Genomic DNA, 19,277 nt, shown 5'->3' on the forward strand with positions numbered 1-19,277 from the left:
GAGTCCGTGTGGGTGAATAAGCACAACGAAAGGCTAACGTCCTGACACACGCTTTCCTGAATGTAAACCACCCAGAATTCCCTTCGTGTCTTTGAGTGGCCTTGGTCCATGCACAAGTTCTGCATAAAAACAATTTAGTGTCTTGGAATTTCTGTCTTCTTAGTGTTATCCATAGTTTTTTGTTTTGTTTTGAGGATTCACTCACGATTTTAGGATCGCCTTTTTGTAGTCAATAAGATACAAGTAAACATCTTTCTGGTATTCTCTGATTTCAGCCAAGATTCATCTGATATCAGTAACAATAGCCTTCCTGCCACGTTCTCTTCTTAATTTAGCTTGCATTTCTGGCAACTCTATGTTGATGTGCTTTATTCATCCTGCAATTGAAACCTAATACCAAATATGCCTCTCAGAGAGCTGTTACATTCTGGTCTCCAGAAAGGTGGAGTTTTAGAATGCGCTCCTTTTTTCTCTCTTTCTTTGTCAGCCTTGTCCTCCAACTTTTTTATTTTCTGGGAGGAACAGTAGAAACAACAAAAACAAGGCAAGAGGTATCCCAGAATGCCTTCCGATCACTTAGATGCCATGGGATAAAGCAAGCATCGTCCAGCATCCAGACATACAGCCTCCTTACCCTCGGCTGGAACCGTGGTGAGAAGAGTGAGCTCCCTCTTCAGAGAAAATACCAAGTTCACGCTCTACAAAATTTCAGCTCCTTTCTGGCTCAAGGAACCTCCCTTTTAAGAAAGGAAAACTGAAACACAACCAGAGATGGTTCTCCAAGACCGTAGTGCCTTGTCAGCAGTTGGGCCAGAGGTCATGTGAACTCCCATTGTCTGGTCATGTTTGCATTCTTACAGGTACATACAGCACATCACACACGTAGACACGTTTCCTACCTCATCAAATCCCATCTTGTCTGGATACTTAGGGACCACTGAGACAAACTGGGAGGGTTCCATTGGAGGACGGTCAACTGGAAGACACAAGAAACACGCAAAGCAATTTGTCAGTGAAAGGAATGGAAGACCAGCATCCGTCTGCACAGCCAATCTCCGGGCAGGAAGACTTGGATGTCCGAACCGGGCAGGAAGCCCTCCACAGCACGTACGCACTCTACCGTTCCACAGTTCTCTAGGATGATGGCTCAGTCTAGGATCTGTTTCTTGCTCCACCAGCTCTTGTGTATATGCACCTGTTTATCTGAGTCATTCCCCTTTAGACTTATCTTCTTAAGAGGACTTGGGGCCCATTTAGGGTACTGGGTAAAAGGAGGTTGGCTCTGGAGCCCAATGATCAGGAGCCAAGCTTTTCAGCCTGTGGGAGAACTAGTTGACCTCCCCATGTTTATTTCATCATAGATAAACTCCAAAAAACCCACACCTATTGCATTCGAGTGGATTCTGACTCATAGAGACCCTATAGGCTAGTGGTTCTCAACCTGTGGGTCAGGACCCCTTTGGGGGTCAAGCGACCCTTTCACAGGGGTCGCCCGATTTATAACAGTAGCAAAATTACAGTTCTGATGTAGCAATAAAAATCATTTTATGATGGGGGGGTGGGTCACGACCACATGAGGAACTGTATTAAAGGGTCCCGGCATGAAGAAGGTTGAGAACCACGTTATAGGCTAAAGCAGAACTGCCCCTGGGAATGTCTGAGGCTGTAAAACTTCATGGGAGCATAAAGCCTCATTTGTTCCCAACGACCAGCCGATAGGTTTGAACTGCTGACCTTGTGGTTAGCAACCCAAGTTATAGCCCACGGTGCCACCCCTGTTCCCTTAGTCATGTATGAAAATGGGGGAAATACAAGCACATCTCAGGTGTTATAAACTTTAAATGACACACTAGCTGCAAAGCACATAAACATTAAAAACATTAATTAAATGGAATTAATTGTAAAGATAAGCTAGATGTGTGTGTGCTGTCTTTTTCGAGAAATTGAACATTGACTTGTTGCCGTCTGGGACTACTTTTGCCTCACGCAGGCAAGTTTCGTTGGCAGTGTGCCACAGGTCCTTTGTCTTCACACTTTCTCACAAGATCCAGAAGTTCACGTAGGCTTAAAGGGAAGCTTCCAGGAGGCAAATTGCAAACTGGATACTGAAAAGCTCTCAAACACTTTTTAACTATGTATTTTACGAGGGGGAAGCATGGCTGGTTAGAGAACACAAGAAGGTTTCGATGATTTTCTTTTTTATTACGGACGTTCAAAGCACTCAACAGGTTGTCCTTAGAGCAATAAGACAAAGAACATTGAACACAAGAGCTGTCACTGGGATGTTTGTAGAACTCTTCTCTCCTGGCCCAGACATTGAGAGGACCTCTCCCCACTACCCTGGAAGGTAGTCCTGCCCATGTCATCTGCTGGGACAACATTTAGTTGCTGCCACGCAAGCTCTTCTTCCCCGAACCCGCTTCACCATGACGATCACAGGTGCACGTCGGGTGATGGAGAAGACACAGATCTGAAGCAGCCTGGAATGTCCAACCAGCACATGAAGGGCAGCTTCTCAGGAGAGATATGGGGCAAGATGAAAACCCTTGTTATATAAGCCAACGCGACCTGGGGATTGATTGATAGCCTAGCATAAGTAGGCGCAGCAGGCCTGGCCTCAACCTGCACTGAGATTTTCAAAAGAAACCACTGCATCCGGTTCAGGATGACATGATATAAAATTGTAAAATACAAAGAGTGTGAGTTGTGGCACGTCAAACTCAGCCCTTACAAGCCACAACCACACACGCATGCTTATAATATTTTTGTCCTTTTCTGCTTCACTCCATTGTTCATTTCTGCTAAAACCAACCAGCAGTCAGTTGAGGACACACTGTGTGCAGGTTCAGGCTGTTAAGAGAAAGACGCGTGCTGGACAAACTCCTTCCTGTTCCAATGTTGCTTAAAGAGCAGTCTGGCTCTTACTCCTCCGGCCTATATTCCGAGTGCCCTTACCATTCTCCTGGTGCCCCGTTCGGCACACAGCTGGCTGCGTGCCTTTACCATGGCAGCTAAAGAACTTGTTAGTAGCCACTCCGCTCCCCTCGAACGTGGGCACACGTGGTTTCCTCAGTACGGGTGTCCTGGAAAAGCACAGTGATTGGCTGCAGAAAGCCTCCGCTGTGCAAGTATCTTAGACAGTCTGGCTGGAGAGGAACTCAGGAATGCGATGCAGGTCAGCTCTGAGAGACTTTGAGGGTGGGGGGGTGAGGGAGGAGGATGGGAGGAGGTGGAGGGCTTTGGGTGGAGATGTGTCTTTGGTGATGTCCAGTTCTAAAGTGAAGTGTACCTCAGCATCAGCTTGTGATTCTCTCATTGAATGTACACATAACCTCTCCCCACATTATCATTTTTTTAATTGGGAAAAAAATTTAAACTATTTTTAAAAATCATTTTATTGGGGGCTCGTACAGCTCTTATCACAATCCGGACATACATCCAGTGTGTCAAGTACATTTGTGCATATGTTGCCATCATCATTCTCAAAACATTTTTGCTACTTGAGCCCTTGGTATCAGCTCCTCATTTCCCCCTCCCTCCCCTTCCCTCTCTCCCTCATGAACCCTTGATAATTTATAAATTATTATTATGTTTTCATGTCTTACACTGACAGATGTCTCCCTTCACCTACTTTTCTGTTGCCCATCCCCTGTTTATTGATAGATCATACACATTCCAATACATCCATTCACATACAATTCTGTTGTTCAGTCCCATCGGGTGAGGTGATACATCATCAGTGCTGACAGCTCCCTTTTCCTCTCCTCCCCACACCCCTCTCTTCCTGCACCCCCACGGAACCATTACTCCTGTTACTGTCTCTGAGGAGTCATCTATCTTGGCTTCCACAGGCTTCATTAGCTCCAACAAGTAGCAATAGGAGTGAAACAGTTGTTTTTCAGCTGGTCTCTCCTCTCCGTGAATGTCTGACCAGCCCGGCCCCACCGAGTTTGCAGTGGCTGGAGTTTCAGAAGTAGATTACCAGCCCTTTTCCCCAAAAAGCCTCAGTGTAGACTTGAACCTCCAACCTTTTGGTTATCATCTAGTATGAAAATCATTGGCCTCACCCAGGAGCAAAAACAGCAATTATTATGGAGGCTTCATCACCCACTGACTTCTGGGCTATACTCGATACTGTGGGTTCCATTCCAGACTACTTTCATAAAGATAGAATCGGAAGAAAGCCAGTCTCGTGAATGGTTTGGTTGGTGATGCTGGGAGGGTGGAGGGTGAGTGGGTTGGGAGGAGGGAGCCGATTGAGGGGATCTGCATGTGACCTCCTCCCTGGGGGACGGACGGCGGAGGGGGCTATGAGGGGAGACATCGGGCAGGGCAAGATGTGACAAGATAATAATTTATAGATTGTCGGGGGCTCATGAGGGAGGGGCAGCAGGGAGGGAGGGGGAAAAAAGAGGACCTGATACAAGGGGTTTGGGTGGAGAGCAAATGCTTTGAAAATGATGAAGGCAAAGAATGTACAGATGTGCTTTACATAATTGATGTGTGAATGAATTGTGATAAGAGTTGTATGAGCCCCTAATAAAATGTTTTTTAAAAAGTTGTGTATACTGTCATCTGCTAAGTGTGCAATAGCAATTATGAAAAAGTTTGAAATGTTGTGAGAATTACCAGATGTGACACAGAAACCTGAAGGGAGCATATGCTGTTGACAAAAAATTTTTTTAAAAAAAAGGCGGGAATAGACTTGCTTGACAAAGGTTTGTGGCGAATCTTCAATTTGTAAAACACACAGTATCTACGAATGACAATTAATACAAGGGCAATCAAATGTGGCATGGCTGCATATAATCACATTTGTTTAATCTTCACAAAATGTATCATGGGATGGGTATGTGTGTTTTTGTTTTTAGAGACAAGCAAATAATTTGCTCAAGGACACGGAGTTGGTAGGGCTGGGGTTTGAACTCCCCGAACCTGGGGGTCTGAGTCCCGGAATCTAAGCTCATGAAATCTAAGCTTAGCCACAAAGCAAACCTGCCTTCACTGGCACTGAGTCAATTCTGACTCCCAACAACCCTAAAGGGCAGGGAGCAGACAGCTTCGTTTTCCCCCTGAAGAACTACTGGTGGGTTTGAACCGCTGACCATGCCGTGAGGTAATAGTTCAATGTAGAATCCACCATACTACCAGGGTTCCTTCCCTGATGCACTCTGCCTCCAAAACAAAAACAAAACAACAAAACTAGCCCTTGGTAACCATAGCCTCACATTGACTTTCAGCAAATGGACTGGGTTCACAATGGCTCAGTTCACTATGTCCTTGTTTCTGGGTAACCAACTCTGGCTGCCTCCTCTGTGGCCTACACGCCGTCCAGTGTACAGGGCACCAGCCCAGTGGTATTCAGACAGGATTTACAAGAGAAGACTTGGACTGAATCCTAATACTTGTTCTTCACAGTTTCTTCTCCCCCCATCCCCACCCATTTCCACTGCTGCGGCCACCACCTTAGTGCTTCAGCCCTCTCCTGCCATGTCTGGATTTCATTCTCCCGCTCCCAGTCTCGCTTCATTGTTACTCATCTTGTACTCTGTGGTCAAGAGAAACTTCCTCAAGCCCTGACCCTCACCATGATAGTCACGGATCAGCGAGCACAAGTTTACAAATGCTTTACATTTGGTCAGGGCTTTGTGTTCACCAGATTTTATCTTCCTTAAACAACAACAAAGTGAAACCGAGGCCAACTCAGAAGCAGACTTGCCCAAGGTCAAATACCAGGCAAGTGGCAGAGCTGGACCGGGGCTTAGCCCTTCACGGGCTTCAGATCCACTGTCTTAACGACCTCTGCTGCCTCCAGATATCATTTCCGAGAACAGCCACCTGAGAGTGCTCATGGTCTTGGGCTATGGCAGGCAGGGCCCATCTGCTCCTGCCTCACAGTCCATTGACATTCACCAGCTTTCCAAGCACTAGTCTCCTGAGAACACCCCCCCCCCCCCCGGTGTCCTCTAGAGTTCTGAGTGACTTAGTGCACAGACAGTGAAGGGCAGAGTGCTCTCCACGACACTGTTGCCATGGCTCTGCTGGTCTCACACCCCAGACACACTGCTCCAGTCTGTACTCGCAAACTGGCCTGCCAATCACACACTTCTCAGTGGCCTAACATGTATTCTTATGATTGCCTTCTCACTTTTTGTTTTGTTTTCATGAAAACTGGGCTTGCTATTGAGGCCACTGCTTTCCTTTCAGTGTTCAGAGTGGACAGCAGACAATGCAGGGCAGGGCGATCAGCGATGGCAGCGATACAGACTTGACCCAGGGCTAGAGCCATCAGTGGCTGAGGGGTCCTGCTTAGAGAGAGGGGTACTAACATCTGCTTCAAGAGGGATGAGGATTTTGAAGGATTCAAGGGTGACACGTTAAGAGAGTATATTGGACCCTTTGCATTCGCAAACACCCACGCTATCATATCTCTGTAACAAATAGCTCTCTCCCTGGGTCACTCATCTCTCTCCACTACACCCACTTCCCTGGCCCCATCACAACATGTCCCATCATCTCTCGAGTCTCTTGTGAGACCCAAGCCAATGGACTTTTGTCCTCTCTGTTGCACTGAACTAGCTCTTTAAACGGCCATCGCCAATCTTTATATTGAAAGAATCAATCATCTGTTCTCGGTGCTCAACAAATTGATTTCTCTGCAGCGTGTAGCTCCTTCTTGAAACAATTCTTAAGGTTTTTGTACCAATCGACTTGCCTCCTTTTTCTCTAGTTTTGTGGCCATTTCTGCCCACAAAGGATATTGTCTTTCTCTTTCTCTTCTTCTCTAAATTATCTTATTACATGAATTGACTCGGTTTCATGGTTGCAAATATCCTCTGTTGATGCCCCTCAAAGGTCTTGAGCTGGATCCTCTCCCCTGAATTCTAGATTCATATGGTCAACAGTCTCCCGATCTCTCAATTCAGATACATAATGCAGATCTTAAGCTTGACATGACCAAAACTTCTGCCTCCTATTACCCCCCACGAAGCCTTGTCCACCACAATGAATGGTATACAAGGGTCTAAATATTGGATTCATTCTTGATTAATGTCTTCATTTTGTGGATTATATCCATATATCTTTGGGAGCCCTGTTGAAGGAGTGATTACACATTAGGCTGCTAAGTGCAAGGTCAGCAGTTTGAAACCACCAGCTGCTTCGTGGAAGTAATATGAGGTTTTCTGTTCCCAGAAACAGTTACCATCTGGGAAACCCACTATCGCAGTTTTATCTTGTCTTATAGGGTCGCTATGAGTCAGAACTGACTCAATGGCAGTGAGTTAAAAAAATTATTCACATCTCTTCAAGTCTTGTTGACTCTACATAAAAGTATACCCTTTCTCCATTAGCCTACCTCCCTACCGCCATGGATGCTACAGTGTGCACCCAAATGACATGGTCCATTTCCAGGAGAAGCACGCTCTTTACTCTCCTCCTCCATGTCCTCCGCACTGTAAGAACCACACCCAGACGGAGTAATCTTTCCAAGTGCATCGCTTGCGTCAGACCAATCCCTAGTGGCTTCTCATTAGTCATGTAATGAAATCCAAATTCCTCATCATGGCCTAAAAGATTGTGCATGGCTGAACTCTTCTTCCATGACCTCATCTCTCTCCTCTCAACTCATCCTCCACAGCTCAATCCCATTGGGCTTCTGCTCCATGAACTCTGAGGCCCTTTCTTGTCTTGGCATGTGCTGTTTTGCTGCTTGGAGCCACTTCCTCCAAAATATCCACATGACTGCTTCCTTATTGTATTTTCCATCTCCTTCAGTTATAATATATATATATTCCTTGAGAGCAGGCACTCAATTTTGTTCACTGCCACCTCCCCAGCATCTTGAAGAATACATGGAACATAGTATATGGTTAACAAATACCTTCTTATACATTAGAGAGCCTGCTGGCTGGAACCCTATGCACTGTCCAGCTCCACTCCCCACCGGGCCTCTCCAACCATTCCCACTGCCCACAGGCCAACTTACGCTGTAGTGAAGAATAACATAACTTTTCAAATGCCGTGTGGCTATTTGATATAATTACTCTTTCTTCGGAAGCTATTCCTGACATCCTCCCATGACAGAGTGGATCAGTTACTTTCTCCCTGTGCAATTATTGTAACATTACAGATAATAGTAAATATGGCTCCTTATTATTGAGAATTTACCACACTAGATCCAGAGGCAGTAATGACGCAATGTTTAAGGACAGGAGCTTTGGAGAGAGCTGGATAGCTCAAATCTCACTTGTCACCTGCATTGTGGCATGATCCAGGGCAAATGACTTCGCCTCTCCACACTCCAGTTTCTCCACCTTTCATATGGAAATAATAAGGTCCCTTATGGAATCATTGTAATGATTAATGAAACGAAAGCACAAAAAGTGCATGGTCTCGCATAAGTTAGAGCATAAGTTATTATCGGGTTGAAATCATTGTGATTATTATTATTTTGCTTACCTTGTGGGCATTTTGCTTACATTGCGAGGCGTCATGATCTCCATTCACAACTAAGGAGATAAAATCACTTGCCCCAGTTCAGATAATTAGAAAGAAAGAGAGTCAGGATTTCAATCTACAAAGCACAAATATCGGACTGTCGTATTTGTGGTATTTACTTGTGTACTTGTGTCAGTTCACCTGAAGGCAACCCACCCATAGCCACGGAGTCATTGGGCTATTGACTTATGGTGACCCAATAGGACAGACTTGAGCTGTTCCTTAGGATTTCTAACTCCGACATCTTGATGGGAGCAGACAGCCTCATCTCCTTTCAAAGAGTGGCTGGTGGGTTGGACCACTGAGCTTGAGATTTAGCAGCCCTTCTGAAGTCAAAGACCTTATCATGCTCCTATTGAAATTCCTATTGAAAATATTGAAAGAAAGAATGAAGGAAGGCAGGCAGACTGTTAGGGGTGAAGCCTCAGCTTGACCAAGGGAGAAGTGGCTACTGCAATGGAATATGAGCTGCCATACCCCCTCTCCTCCCCCCGCCTTACTTACTCATGGCTTCTATCTGCACGTGGATGAGGTTCTCGATGTCCTCCTGCAGAGTTTGGTGCGGCTTCAGGGGGATAGGAACGTAGCCGTAGTGCTCTCTGTTGCAGAGGTACATCTGGACGCCTGCGGACAGCAAGAGGGACAAAGCAGACCAATCAGAAAACACAATTTGCTCTGTGACCATTGAGGGAAAGGAGTCGTGAGTGTGACCGATGCAGTCTGCACAGAAACGGAGCGTGTAGTTGTTCCAAGTACTGTCTGTACACCTCAAAAATGCTCTCTTGATTAAGAAAGTAAAACAGGGCATTCAGAGGCTAATCAAAGCACCGGGCCAGTCTTCCACTCCCAGGAAAGGGGGCTCTTCTCTCCGAGGAGGAAGCATGCTGCTGGCCCAAAATGAACACGAGAGGCCCAGAAGGATGAAAAGGGAGGCAAGGACTTTCTGTTCCCGGGAGCGGGATGGAGCCCTGTGATCCACATACAGGAAATCAGGAGACAATAAGGAACGGAGGCCACATTGGATATGAAAGCAAACAGGAAAAGTCTGGCAGATTAGTCAAGCCAAATCTAGGCATCTAGAGAACCAAGAATAAAAACAGAGGAAATTTAAAATGTCCATGATTCTCCGTGTCTTTTATCCCTTCTCTTCAAAAGCCTGGACTTGGGGCCAAGCGACAGAGATGAAGCGTCTATAATGGCGCCATAACACGAACAAAAGGCAATCTGTACTTCACAACCTGTTGTGAACCGGCAGGAGGGAAACCGTGAGAAAGACACCACTGTTCTTAGTGCCTCCCACTTCAACCCTGTGGGGCTTCCCAGGCCCAGCTGGCTAACTTTGAGAGTTGACAAAGACTCTGTAATCCAGCAGACAGTGAGGGATGGAGGACTAAAGGCAGCCCTCCTACATCAATCACCGACAGTTCTAATGGAAAGATTACTTCAGAGGAGTCTGCCAAGCTCTAGCGCACGTGTCCAACCTCTGGTTTCTTCATCACTATCATCGTTAGTGCTTTGCAGGGGGAGGAATATTTGCATAATGACTTCTCTATTGGGAGCCGTGACATTTCCACCAGTCAGCTGCCTCACTTGCCAAATCAGGTCACGCTGTCTCATGTCATGAACAGACACGAACAGGAAAAGAAAAGGACCACTATCCCCACTGCTCAGGTGTGGTCCACCTAGCCCTGCCGGTCTTCTCGCCTTTGAATAAATGTCCATCTCACAGGCTCTGCTGGTTGCCCACTCGAATACTTCTGGGGAACTTCAGACCAAAAGGCATCCTCTTGCAAATCTGTGACGGATTCAGGAAGGGGAGGAGCAACATGTAATGTTTTGATTGTGACTCTCCCTTAATTAGTTACATGATTTTACTATTTAACTTTCCATCGCTTCAGTAAAAGTAAGAATAAGATACCGAGCCAAGCTATCCGTCAAGTGTGAGGGTATTTTAAAAAGGCATTTTAGGCATGCAAGTTCCTAAAATGTTGACTTCCTATTACTTTTCTCAAGAATTTACTGAAATACGTGAAGAAAAAGGAGGAAGAGGAGACTATTACAAAGAATGAGAAAGATTTGGGGGATGGAAAACACAAGAATCCAAACCAAAGAGCAGAGAAAGGAGTCAGCTGGCACCTGTTGACCAATCAGATTAGAAGACCTCAGAAGATTCTAGAAGAGACATCTTTACAAGCATGCAATAAGAAAAACGGATACATCTGAGCATTCTAAGAGGAGTTTTAGACAACTAGCTATTTACTTGGGATGACGTTAGTCACAATAAAACTCAACTCCCAGAAAGGCGATTGTAGAGTTAAACATGAGAGGAAATCTAGCCATTGTGTGCTACGCGGTTCAGCTGAGAATTTGGTGTCCATGATTAGGACTTAAGCACTGGAAAAAGATTCATCGTAATTACTACACAGCTATATTGGGAGGGCGGGTGATGGGACGAATATGTTTGCATGGGATGGGGGCAGGGCTGGACAAAAGAATATTGAACATATTTTATAGTATTCAATAGAGAAGACCACATTTTTTATATCAAGAATTAAGGAAGCAAGCATGTTCAATAATGTGTTCATAAGGTGGGCTTTAAAGAGTTTGTGTAAAAATGTAAAGGGTATAAAACAGAATTTTCCCACAAACTCTTTGAAGCCCCCTCATGTATAATCCCCCGAAAGAGATCAATAAAAGGGGCTGCCTTCCAGACAAGGGGGTGTTTGTTGTCCAGGTTAATTTTCTCATAAACCTTGGGGAAATATTTGAGCTCTTTTAACAATGTACACAGACTAGTAAAAAAAATACATATAAGGATGAAGTGTTTTTACAATGAGACAAACGCTCTGGAGGAATCAGGTGCTCAGACACCAAAAGTTGCTGGTAGAAAAAACGATGTTTCAGTTAAGAAGAATCATATGCTTCGAAGGAATGCGCTTCTCTGTTGAAGGTACAAGCATTTCCTTGAGCCCACACAGACCTCTGACACCTAGACTGACAGTGATGATCTCAGTTCGGGTAGTGAAAGTTAAGTTCAGAGAAACGGAGATTGGTGACTCGGGTCAAATGCAAGCCCTCAGCTCTTGCCTCCTTTGACTTCCCAGGAGTCATCTGGAAGGTGACTGCCTGACCCCGCTGGGGATATTTCTGGTGGAGAGGATGTAAAGTCTGCACCACTGATCATAATGGGGTGGGAATGCTTGACCCAGCTTCATAATAGCCTCGGGGACCTTCCATGATTGATGCTCTCTTCTATTGAGTTAGCAAGTTCTGGCAAACCGGCACCCTGTGGCTGCCCCTTCACTTGTCACCCATACGTGGTAATGGCCCTCCGCCTCAGAGAAAAAGATTAAGGACCACGATTTGTGGTTAGACAGGCAGACCCTTGTTTCCTCTGGGGTACTTTAAAAATTATATTTCAATAGAGGATACACAGCTAGGGAATTTTGTAAGACTGAGGGGAAAAAGCATTTGCCATCTTCCATCAAGATCTCAAAGGAAGGGAAAATGTTTTTTTGGGACCCAAAATGAGAACATCCAAGGGATATTCAGGCTTAACATGACTCCCAGGCTCATCCAAGTCTCTCCTTAAAATACTTCAAGATACATCAAAGGACTACCATAGGATCACCTAACCATCAGGAAGGCTAGCTCATTCATTCATCAAATGACAGTGATTACTCCCTGCCTTGATTTTGGTCCTGGTCCCAGTCTGCACCCTAATCTGGTCCTTGACTTTCAATGCTTTATCCTGTTAGCTGTTTCCACAAGGGGAGGTCAGTATCTCCTCAGCTGACAAAGAGTCTAACACAATGCTAGACACCACAGTACAGATTTAGGGGTTGATTCTCTCCTTCATTTTCTATCTCTCTTCTCACAACTGAATCACCATCCTGGAAGGTACCCACTTTCAATGTTCCAGAAAGGCCTGTGGAAAGTCTGGCCAATAAAGCATGAAGTCTTGGTCAAGAGGCGAGAGCAGAGTTGAAAAATACCTGCCCAGCCTGTGTCAATTTTCTAGCCCAAATATCCAATTATCAGCTTTAAAAAATCCTGATAATGTAGTGTGTGTGTATCACAATAATCCTTTGTGCAACGACTTAAAAGGGAGACTCTGTTGGGCAGTGACCGTGACGGTGATTACGAACAGCCCACCTTCCTGAGCATCATCCACTTCAAGTGCTGAACCGAGGGACTGGCACAACTTGAAGGAATGAGAAAGCCTAAACTCTGCTTCCTGTCCTGGAGCGGTCAGAACAAATCACTGACTGAGCTGAGACACAACTTCCATTCCCGCCCATGCCAGCACCTTCAGGAACACCTCCAACCCACCTGAGAAGAAGAACCTTGCTTTTGTCCTGGCCCAAGGCCTAAAAAATGTCTGCACTCGGCCACAGGGTCTAAGTCACTCTAGCTGCCATAGGGAAAAGCCAGCCTTCCAGTTTCCACCATCCACGCTCATTTCTAGCAAATACGACTCGGAGGGGAGAGGACAGCCACAGCTTTGGGGATGCCCTTTGCTGAGTGAGTTGTAGCTTGAATTGCTATTAACAGCTCCAGCTGCCAACAACCTGCCTTAATTCACTGGGGTCTTTGTATGGTTTTTATTACACCCTAATTAATATGGTGGCAGTAAATTTCATTTTCTTTTTTGGGGAGTGGTGGTGGTTGTTTCTAAACCCAGTTCTGCTACTGGTGAAGCTTCCGGCACTCTGGTAATGAGACTTGATTCGGCCAGGAAGGTCTGAATTATACTGAGTATCAAGTTTTCCTGCAGGGTTGAAGGCGTTTCTCTTGAACGGTTTTGGTGAATTATGTCCTCCCTCAGGGTTTCTACGAGTTGGAATAGACTCGATGGCAGTGAGTTTGGTTTTTGGCTTTGACTACGTGTGCAATATGAGAAACAGCTTTTCCATCGAAAGTCGATCCTCCACTGGAAATGTGTGCGCATCAGCTCCGCCTGAAGCCTGATCTCAGGGAGTACAGCAGGAATACCGCCCTTTCCTTCTGCAGCGATGGGGTAGAGACCCGTGACTGCATGGGGTAGAGAAGACATGCTGAACCTCTCAGTACCAGACATCCAGTCACTGGGATAGTCATGGAAGTGACAGGGGTTTCCCCTTGTGGTGGCTGCTTTTATGCATCAACTTGGCTGGGTTATGGTGCCCAGTTGCTTGGCCAAACATGAGTTAAATTTCTGTTATACAAGATTAAATCGCTTGGCCTTAAGTAAAACGTCCATAACGTGTGTGGGCCTCACCCAATTACTTAGAGGCCATTAGCATGTAAAAGCTGTGTTCCACCTGTACATACAGGTAGACACTTTCCCAGGACTCCTCATGCTTTGACCTAAGGATTTTGGGGCACAATAGTGCAGGAATTTCCAGCCTGTCACTTGACTTACAGAGTGGCATTTTCCAGACCTCTGTAATCGAATGAGCCAATTCCTTAAGATAAACCTCTCTCTGTGTATATAGGTATGTGTGTAAAAATGCATCTAGACATTATACATATAGTACTTATATATAAAATATGGTGTTAAATATATAAATATGCACATACATGATAGAGGAGCACTAGTGGTACAGAATTTATTGCTTAGCTACTAACCAAAAGGTCAGCAGATTGAACCCACCCAGTAGCTCCATGGGAAAAAACCTAGAGATTTGATCCCCCCAAATGGACAGCCTAAGAAACTCTATGGACAGCCTAAGAAACTCTGTGGGCAGCCTAAGAAACTCTATGGACAGCCTAAGAAACTCTACGGACAGCCTAAGAAACTCTATGGACAGCCTAAGAAACTCTGTGGGCAGCCTAAGAAACTCTATGGACAGCCTAAGAAACTCTATGGACAGCCTAAGAAACTCTATGGGCAGCCTAAGAAACTCTATGGGCAGCCTAAGAAACTCTATGGGCAGCCTAAGAAACTCTATGGGCAGCCTAAGAAACTCTATGGGCAGCCTAAGAAACTCTATGGGCAGCCTAAGAAACTCTATGGGCAGCCTAAGAAACTCTATGGGCAGCCTAAGAAACTCTGTGGGCAGCCTAAGAAACTTCAGCTCTGTTGCATGGAGTTGTTTGAATTAAAAATAGATTCAACAGCAATATAGAAGAGGCCTGAGTCTCTGATTTTATGATTCAGAGCCGCCCCCCGACCCTTTTTTTGGCTTTAACAAACAAATTAATTTTGTTCCCAGTCCAAAAGCAAAACAAAACAAATTTAGTACCACTGAGTCCATTCCAACTCATAGTGACCAACCTGGCAGGGTAGGGCTGCCTCTGTGGCCCCCATACTTTTTGGAGAAGAAATCAATTTCAATTGAGCTCTTTACCAATTTTGTTTGGGGACTCCCATCATGAATAGCAGCATTTCAGTAGCACCAAAGAAAACCAGTCACCTCCCCAGGCCTTATTTCTCCCTGGGCCTGGTCTGTCCGCTCCCCCAAAGCCACTGAATTCCGAGTCCCGGCTCTTGGTCACTGGCGTCCCAGTGGTAACCGCAGAGAGCTTACAAGTAAGGTTACAGTAGAAAATGAAGTGCCTTGAACAGTGCCTGCATTTCCTTAAACAGAGGTTTTCTACTAAAGTGCACAAAGCAAAGGAACTGGTTTTTTGTTGTGTTTCCATGGAGGCAGTGAAACCTCACCCCAACAGTACCTGCTTGCCTGCTGGAGAAGGCAAAGACAATGATGTCGTCAAAGGTCCAGGTGTAGTCCTGGTGTGGGGGGTAGAACACCAGCTTGTCAGAGGCCTCCTTCCTGAGATCGATGAGGAACGTAGAGTGGACCATCGGGACAGGAAAGCAGCCTGTCCTCTTCCATTCTCTGATCTGAAGGTAGTCTGGGGTCCGCTTATAGAAACCCTGTAGGAGAGTAAGGGAGCTGGCTACGTTCTTTGACCAGAGGGCTGCCGCCCCCCACCCCAGTCATTATCTAGGCTGATTCTTCCTTAGCCGGCCCCCAGTGATGGAAACAAAGCCACTTCACCTCTTCCTTGGCCCTAGGACTTCTCATGAAATGCTCTCTACTTACAAACCAGCAGTCAAGGATCCTGATTTCAAAAACGACTTCCGTTTTCATGTAGCTGATTTAATAATGATATGAGCGTTTATTTCACGTTAATTGAAGATTGAAAATGGAATATGAATACATGTTTTTTATTGCTAGTTGCTGTCCAGCAGAGTTTCACTTAAGACAGCCCCATGGGTGCAGAGTAGAACTTCTCTGCAGGGTCTACAGGAAGCAGATGAACAGACCTAGCAGGCAAGGCCATCGGGGGTCAAAGTGTCAGCCTTCCCACTAGTAGTCAAGCACTTGGCTGTTTGCTCCACTCAAGGACACCAATCACTCCCTTAGGGGGAGAGTGGTGAGAACATCACCTTGATGTCGAACTGCCTGAACGCAAATCCAACCTCAGTCATTTATTGAAAAGTCAGCTCAACCTGGTTGGACCTATGTCCCCATTTCTAAATCTAGGAGGGTAGCACTGCTCTCTGAGGTTGTGTCTGAGAGGTTAAATAAGGCTGTTGTTGTTGTCAGACATCATCTAGGAGGCTCCGACTTACAGTGAACCTATGTACAACAGAACGGAACCTTACATGGTCCCACACCGCCCTCACAATCGCTGATCTTGAAGCCCGTTGTTGCAGCCACTGTGCCCATCCATCTCACTGAGTTTCCTCCTTTCTTTTCCTGCCCCTCTGCTTTACCAACCATGAAGTTCTCCAAGAACTGGCTGCTTCGGACAACAAGTTCCAAGAACCTGAGATGAAGTCTTACCATTCTCACTACTAAGGAACACTCTGGCTATACCTTTTTAAAAAGTATTTTATTAGGGGCTCATACAACTCTTATCACAATCCATGCATACATCAATTGTGTAAAGCACTTTTGTACATTCATTGCCCTCATCACATTTGCTCTCCACTTAAGGCCCTGGCATCAGCTCCTCATTTTCTCCCCTCCCTCTACACTCCCCCCTCCTTCATGAACCCTTGATAATTTATAATTTATTATTTTGTCATATCTTGCCCTGTCTGATGTCTCCCTTCACCCACTTTTCTCTTGTCCGCCCCCAGGGAGGAGGTTATATGTAGATCCTTGTAATTGGTCCCCCTTTCCAACCCAAACTCCCCCTGCCCTCCCACCACTGGTCCTGAAAGAATCATCCACCCTGGATTGCTGGCATTTCCAGTTCCTATCTGTACAATTGTACACCCTTTGGTCTAGCCAGATTTGTAGGGTAGAATTGGGATCATGACAGTGGGGGAGGAGGAAGCATTTAGGAACTAGAGGAAAGTTGTATGTTTCATCATTGCTACACCGCACTCTGACTGGCTCATCTCCTCCCGAAACACTTTTGTAAGGGGATGTCCAGTGGCCTACAAATGGGCTTTGGGTCTCTACTCCACAAACCCCCGGTCAATTCACTATGATAAGATTTTTAGTTCTGATGATGCCTGATACCTGATCCTTTCAATACCTCATGATCGCACAGGCTGGTGTGCTTCTTCCATGTGGACTTTGTTGCTTCTGAGCTAGATGGCCGCTTGTTTACCTTCAAGCCTTTAAGACCCCAGTCACTATCTCGTTTGATAGCTGGGCACCATCAGCTTTCTTCACCACATTTGCTTATGCACCCGCTTTGTCTTAGCAGTTGTGTCCGGAAGGTGAGCATCATAGAATCTGGCTGTGCTCTTACAACACAGGAATTTTTCCTCTTTTACTGGCAGCCCATCATAATAATCAACACTCTTTGCCAACCTCACATTGAAATGCATGGATTCTTCTTTAGTTTCCCTATTCCCTTGTCCCGCTTTTGTTTGCATATAAGGCAACTGACAGTGCTATGGCTCAGGCCCAGCGACATTTCCCTTTTAAAGACTCTTGAGAGATCATATTCAGCAGGTTTGCCCCAGGCGATAAGTTGATGAGTTCTTGACAAGTGTTGCCATGGGCGCCTATTGTGGATCCAAGTGAACTCAAATCTGTTTGCTGATTGGTCCAGTTGGGAGGCTTTTTGTTTCCTTTATGCTGAAGTGGAGTCCACAGTGAAATCTTCGATCTTAATCATAGTAACGTGTCCTCTCTTTTCCTGCACGCGAGGTGTGTCACCTGCATGAGTTGTTAATGAGCTTCCTCTGATCCTGATGCCACCTTCTTCTTCATATGGTCTAGTTTCTCAGAGTACTGTAGCTCACAGACTAAACACGCATGATGAAAGGATGCCACGCTAATGCATCCCTTTCCTGATTTCAAACTATCCAGTGTCCTGCTGTTTGGTTTGAATAATTGTCTCTTGGTCTGTGTATCTTGTAGTTGGTCTATATGCGTGAGCACATTAAGTGTCCTGGAATTCCCATTCTTTGCAACGTCATCATACTTTAAGAAAACGATCCACACAGTTGAATGAATGCCTTATCATATTCAACAAAGCACATGGATATGCTCTGCTTTCAGCCAAGATCTGTGTGATGCCAGCAGTGATTGCCCTCATTCCAAGTCTGCCTCTGAAACCGGCTCGAATTTCTGACATCTCTTTAGTCAATACAATGCTGCCATTTTAAAAGTATCTTCAACAAAACTTTACTTGTGCATGATAAAAATATTATTCAATGATTTTGGAATGGACACAAATACAAACCTCTTCCAGGAGGCTGCCTTTCAAATTTCCTGACATAGACAAGCGGGTTGCACCCACCTGTGGAAATACCTCAGGTGGGAGTCTGTCGATTCCCAGAGCTCATTTTCACAATGCCTTCATTGCGCTCTGTCCTTAATGCAACTTCCTCTTGATCATAGTTTACCTCCTGAAATGGTTGAACATCTGCCTATTCTACATGGTACAATGACTCCATATATTCCTTTCATCTTTTTAAAAGGCCCTTTTGAAAACATCTTATTGTTGTTGGGTGAAAATATGCAGAAAAAAAAGTCTCTCCAGTTCACAGTCCATACACGTTGGTTTTGACATTGATTGCAGCCTCCACACTATAATAGCATTCTCCCCACTTTCCTCCTTATTTCCTATTCCCGTTCTTTAGTCTTCTCGGTCTCTTCCCACCTTCTCAGCTTTAGCCCTGGGATACCCGTTAGGTCAGCCATTCTCAACCTGTGGGTCACGACCCCTTTGGGTGGTCAAACGATCCTTTCACCACAGGGGTCATCCAATTCATAATGGTACCAAAATTACAGTGATGAAGTAGAACGAAAATAATGTTATGGTTGGGGTCACCCTCATGAGGAGCTGTATGGAAGGGTCGCGTTGCAGAACGAGGAAGGTTGAGAACCCCTGCTCTAGGTCTATTGTCGATTGTTCTAAGACAGTGCTCCTCCCTTGTGCTACTATTTGCCTTCTTACAGCCCCGTCTATACTTTGGCTGAAATTTGAGCCATACGGATGAATTCAGTTCCAGGCCCAAGAGTGACTAGCACAAGTCTCGGGTTCGGTCAGTCTCTATCGGATCAAAAAGTGTGATCTTTTTTGTGATCTTGAGGTCTGTTCCCACACTTGCCCTGCTCTGTTCAGGCTCTCCTGTTATCCTTTCCAAAGAGGCTCACAGTGGTACCCAGGAACCATCTGGTCTTTTCCACGGAGCATCATGCTCTTTCCACTCTCTTTTGATGCCTCCTGGGGTCAGCATTTGCCCATGTTGTTGTTGCTGTTAGGTGCCATTGAGTCAGTTCAGTGAGTCAATGGTGGGCATAGTACTTACATGTTGGGCTGCTAATCACAAGTTAAGCAGTTCGAAACCACCACCTGCTCCTCAAGAAAAAGAC

General features: G+C 45.5%; 1 protein-coding gene across 1 annotated transcript in view; it reads right to left on the reverse strand.

Moving 5' to 3' along the window:
- Positions 1 to 19,277, reverse strand: part of COLGALT2 (collagen beta(1-O)galactosyltransferase 2) — a 145,149-nt gene that overhangs the window by 20,436 nt on the left and 105,436 nt on the right. The window contains exons 5-7 of the mRNA XM_075540499.1: positions 15,157 to 15,361; positions 9,004 to 9,123; positions 900 to 976 (exon numbers count right to left, since the gene is read on the reverse strand). Of these exons, the coding sequence (XP_075396614.1) occupies positions 900 to 976; positions 9,004 to 9,123; positions 15,157 to 15,361 (402 nt within the window). The remainder of the gene's footprint in view (positions 1 to 899; positions 977 to 9,003; positions 9,124 to 15,156; positions 15,362 to 19,277) is intronic.

The sequence above is a fragment of the Tenrec ecaudatus genome, chromosome 1 (assembly GCF_050624435.1).
Source record: "Tenrec ecaudatus isolate mTenEca1 chromosome 1, mTenEca1.hap1, whole genome shotgun sequence".
NCBI classification, from domain to species: Eukaryota; Metazoa; Chordata; class Mammalia; order Afrosoricida; family Tenrecidae; genus Tenrec; species Tenrec ecaudatus.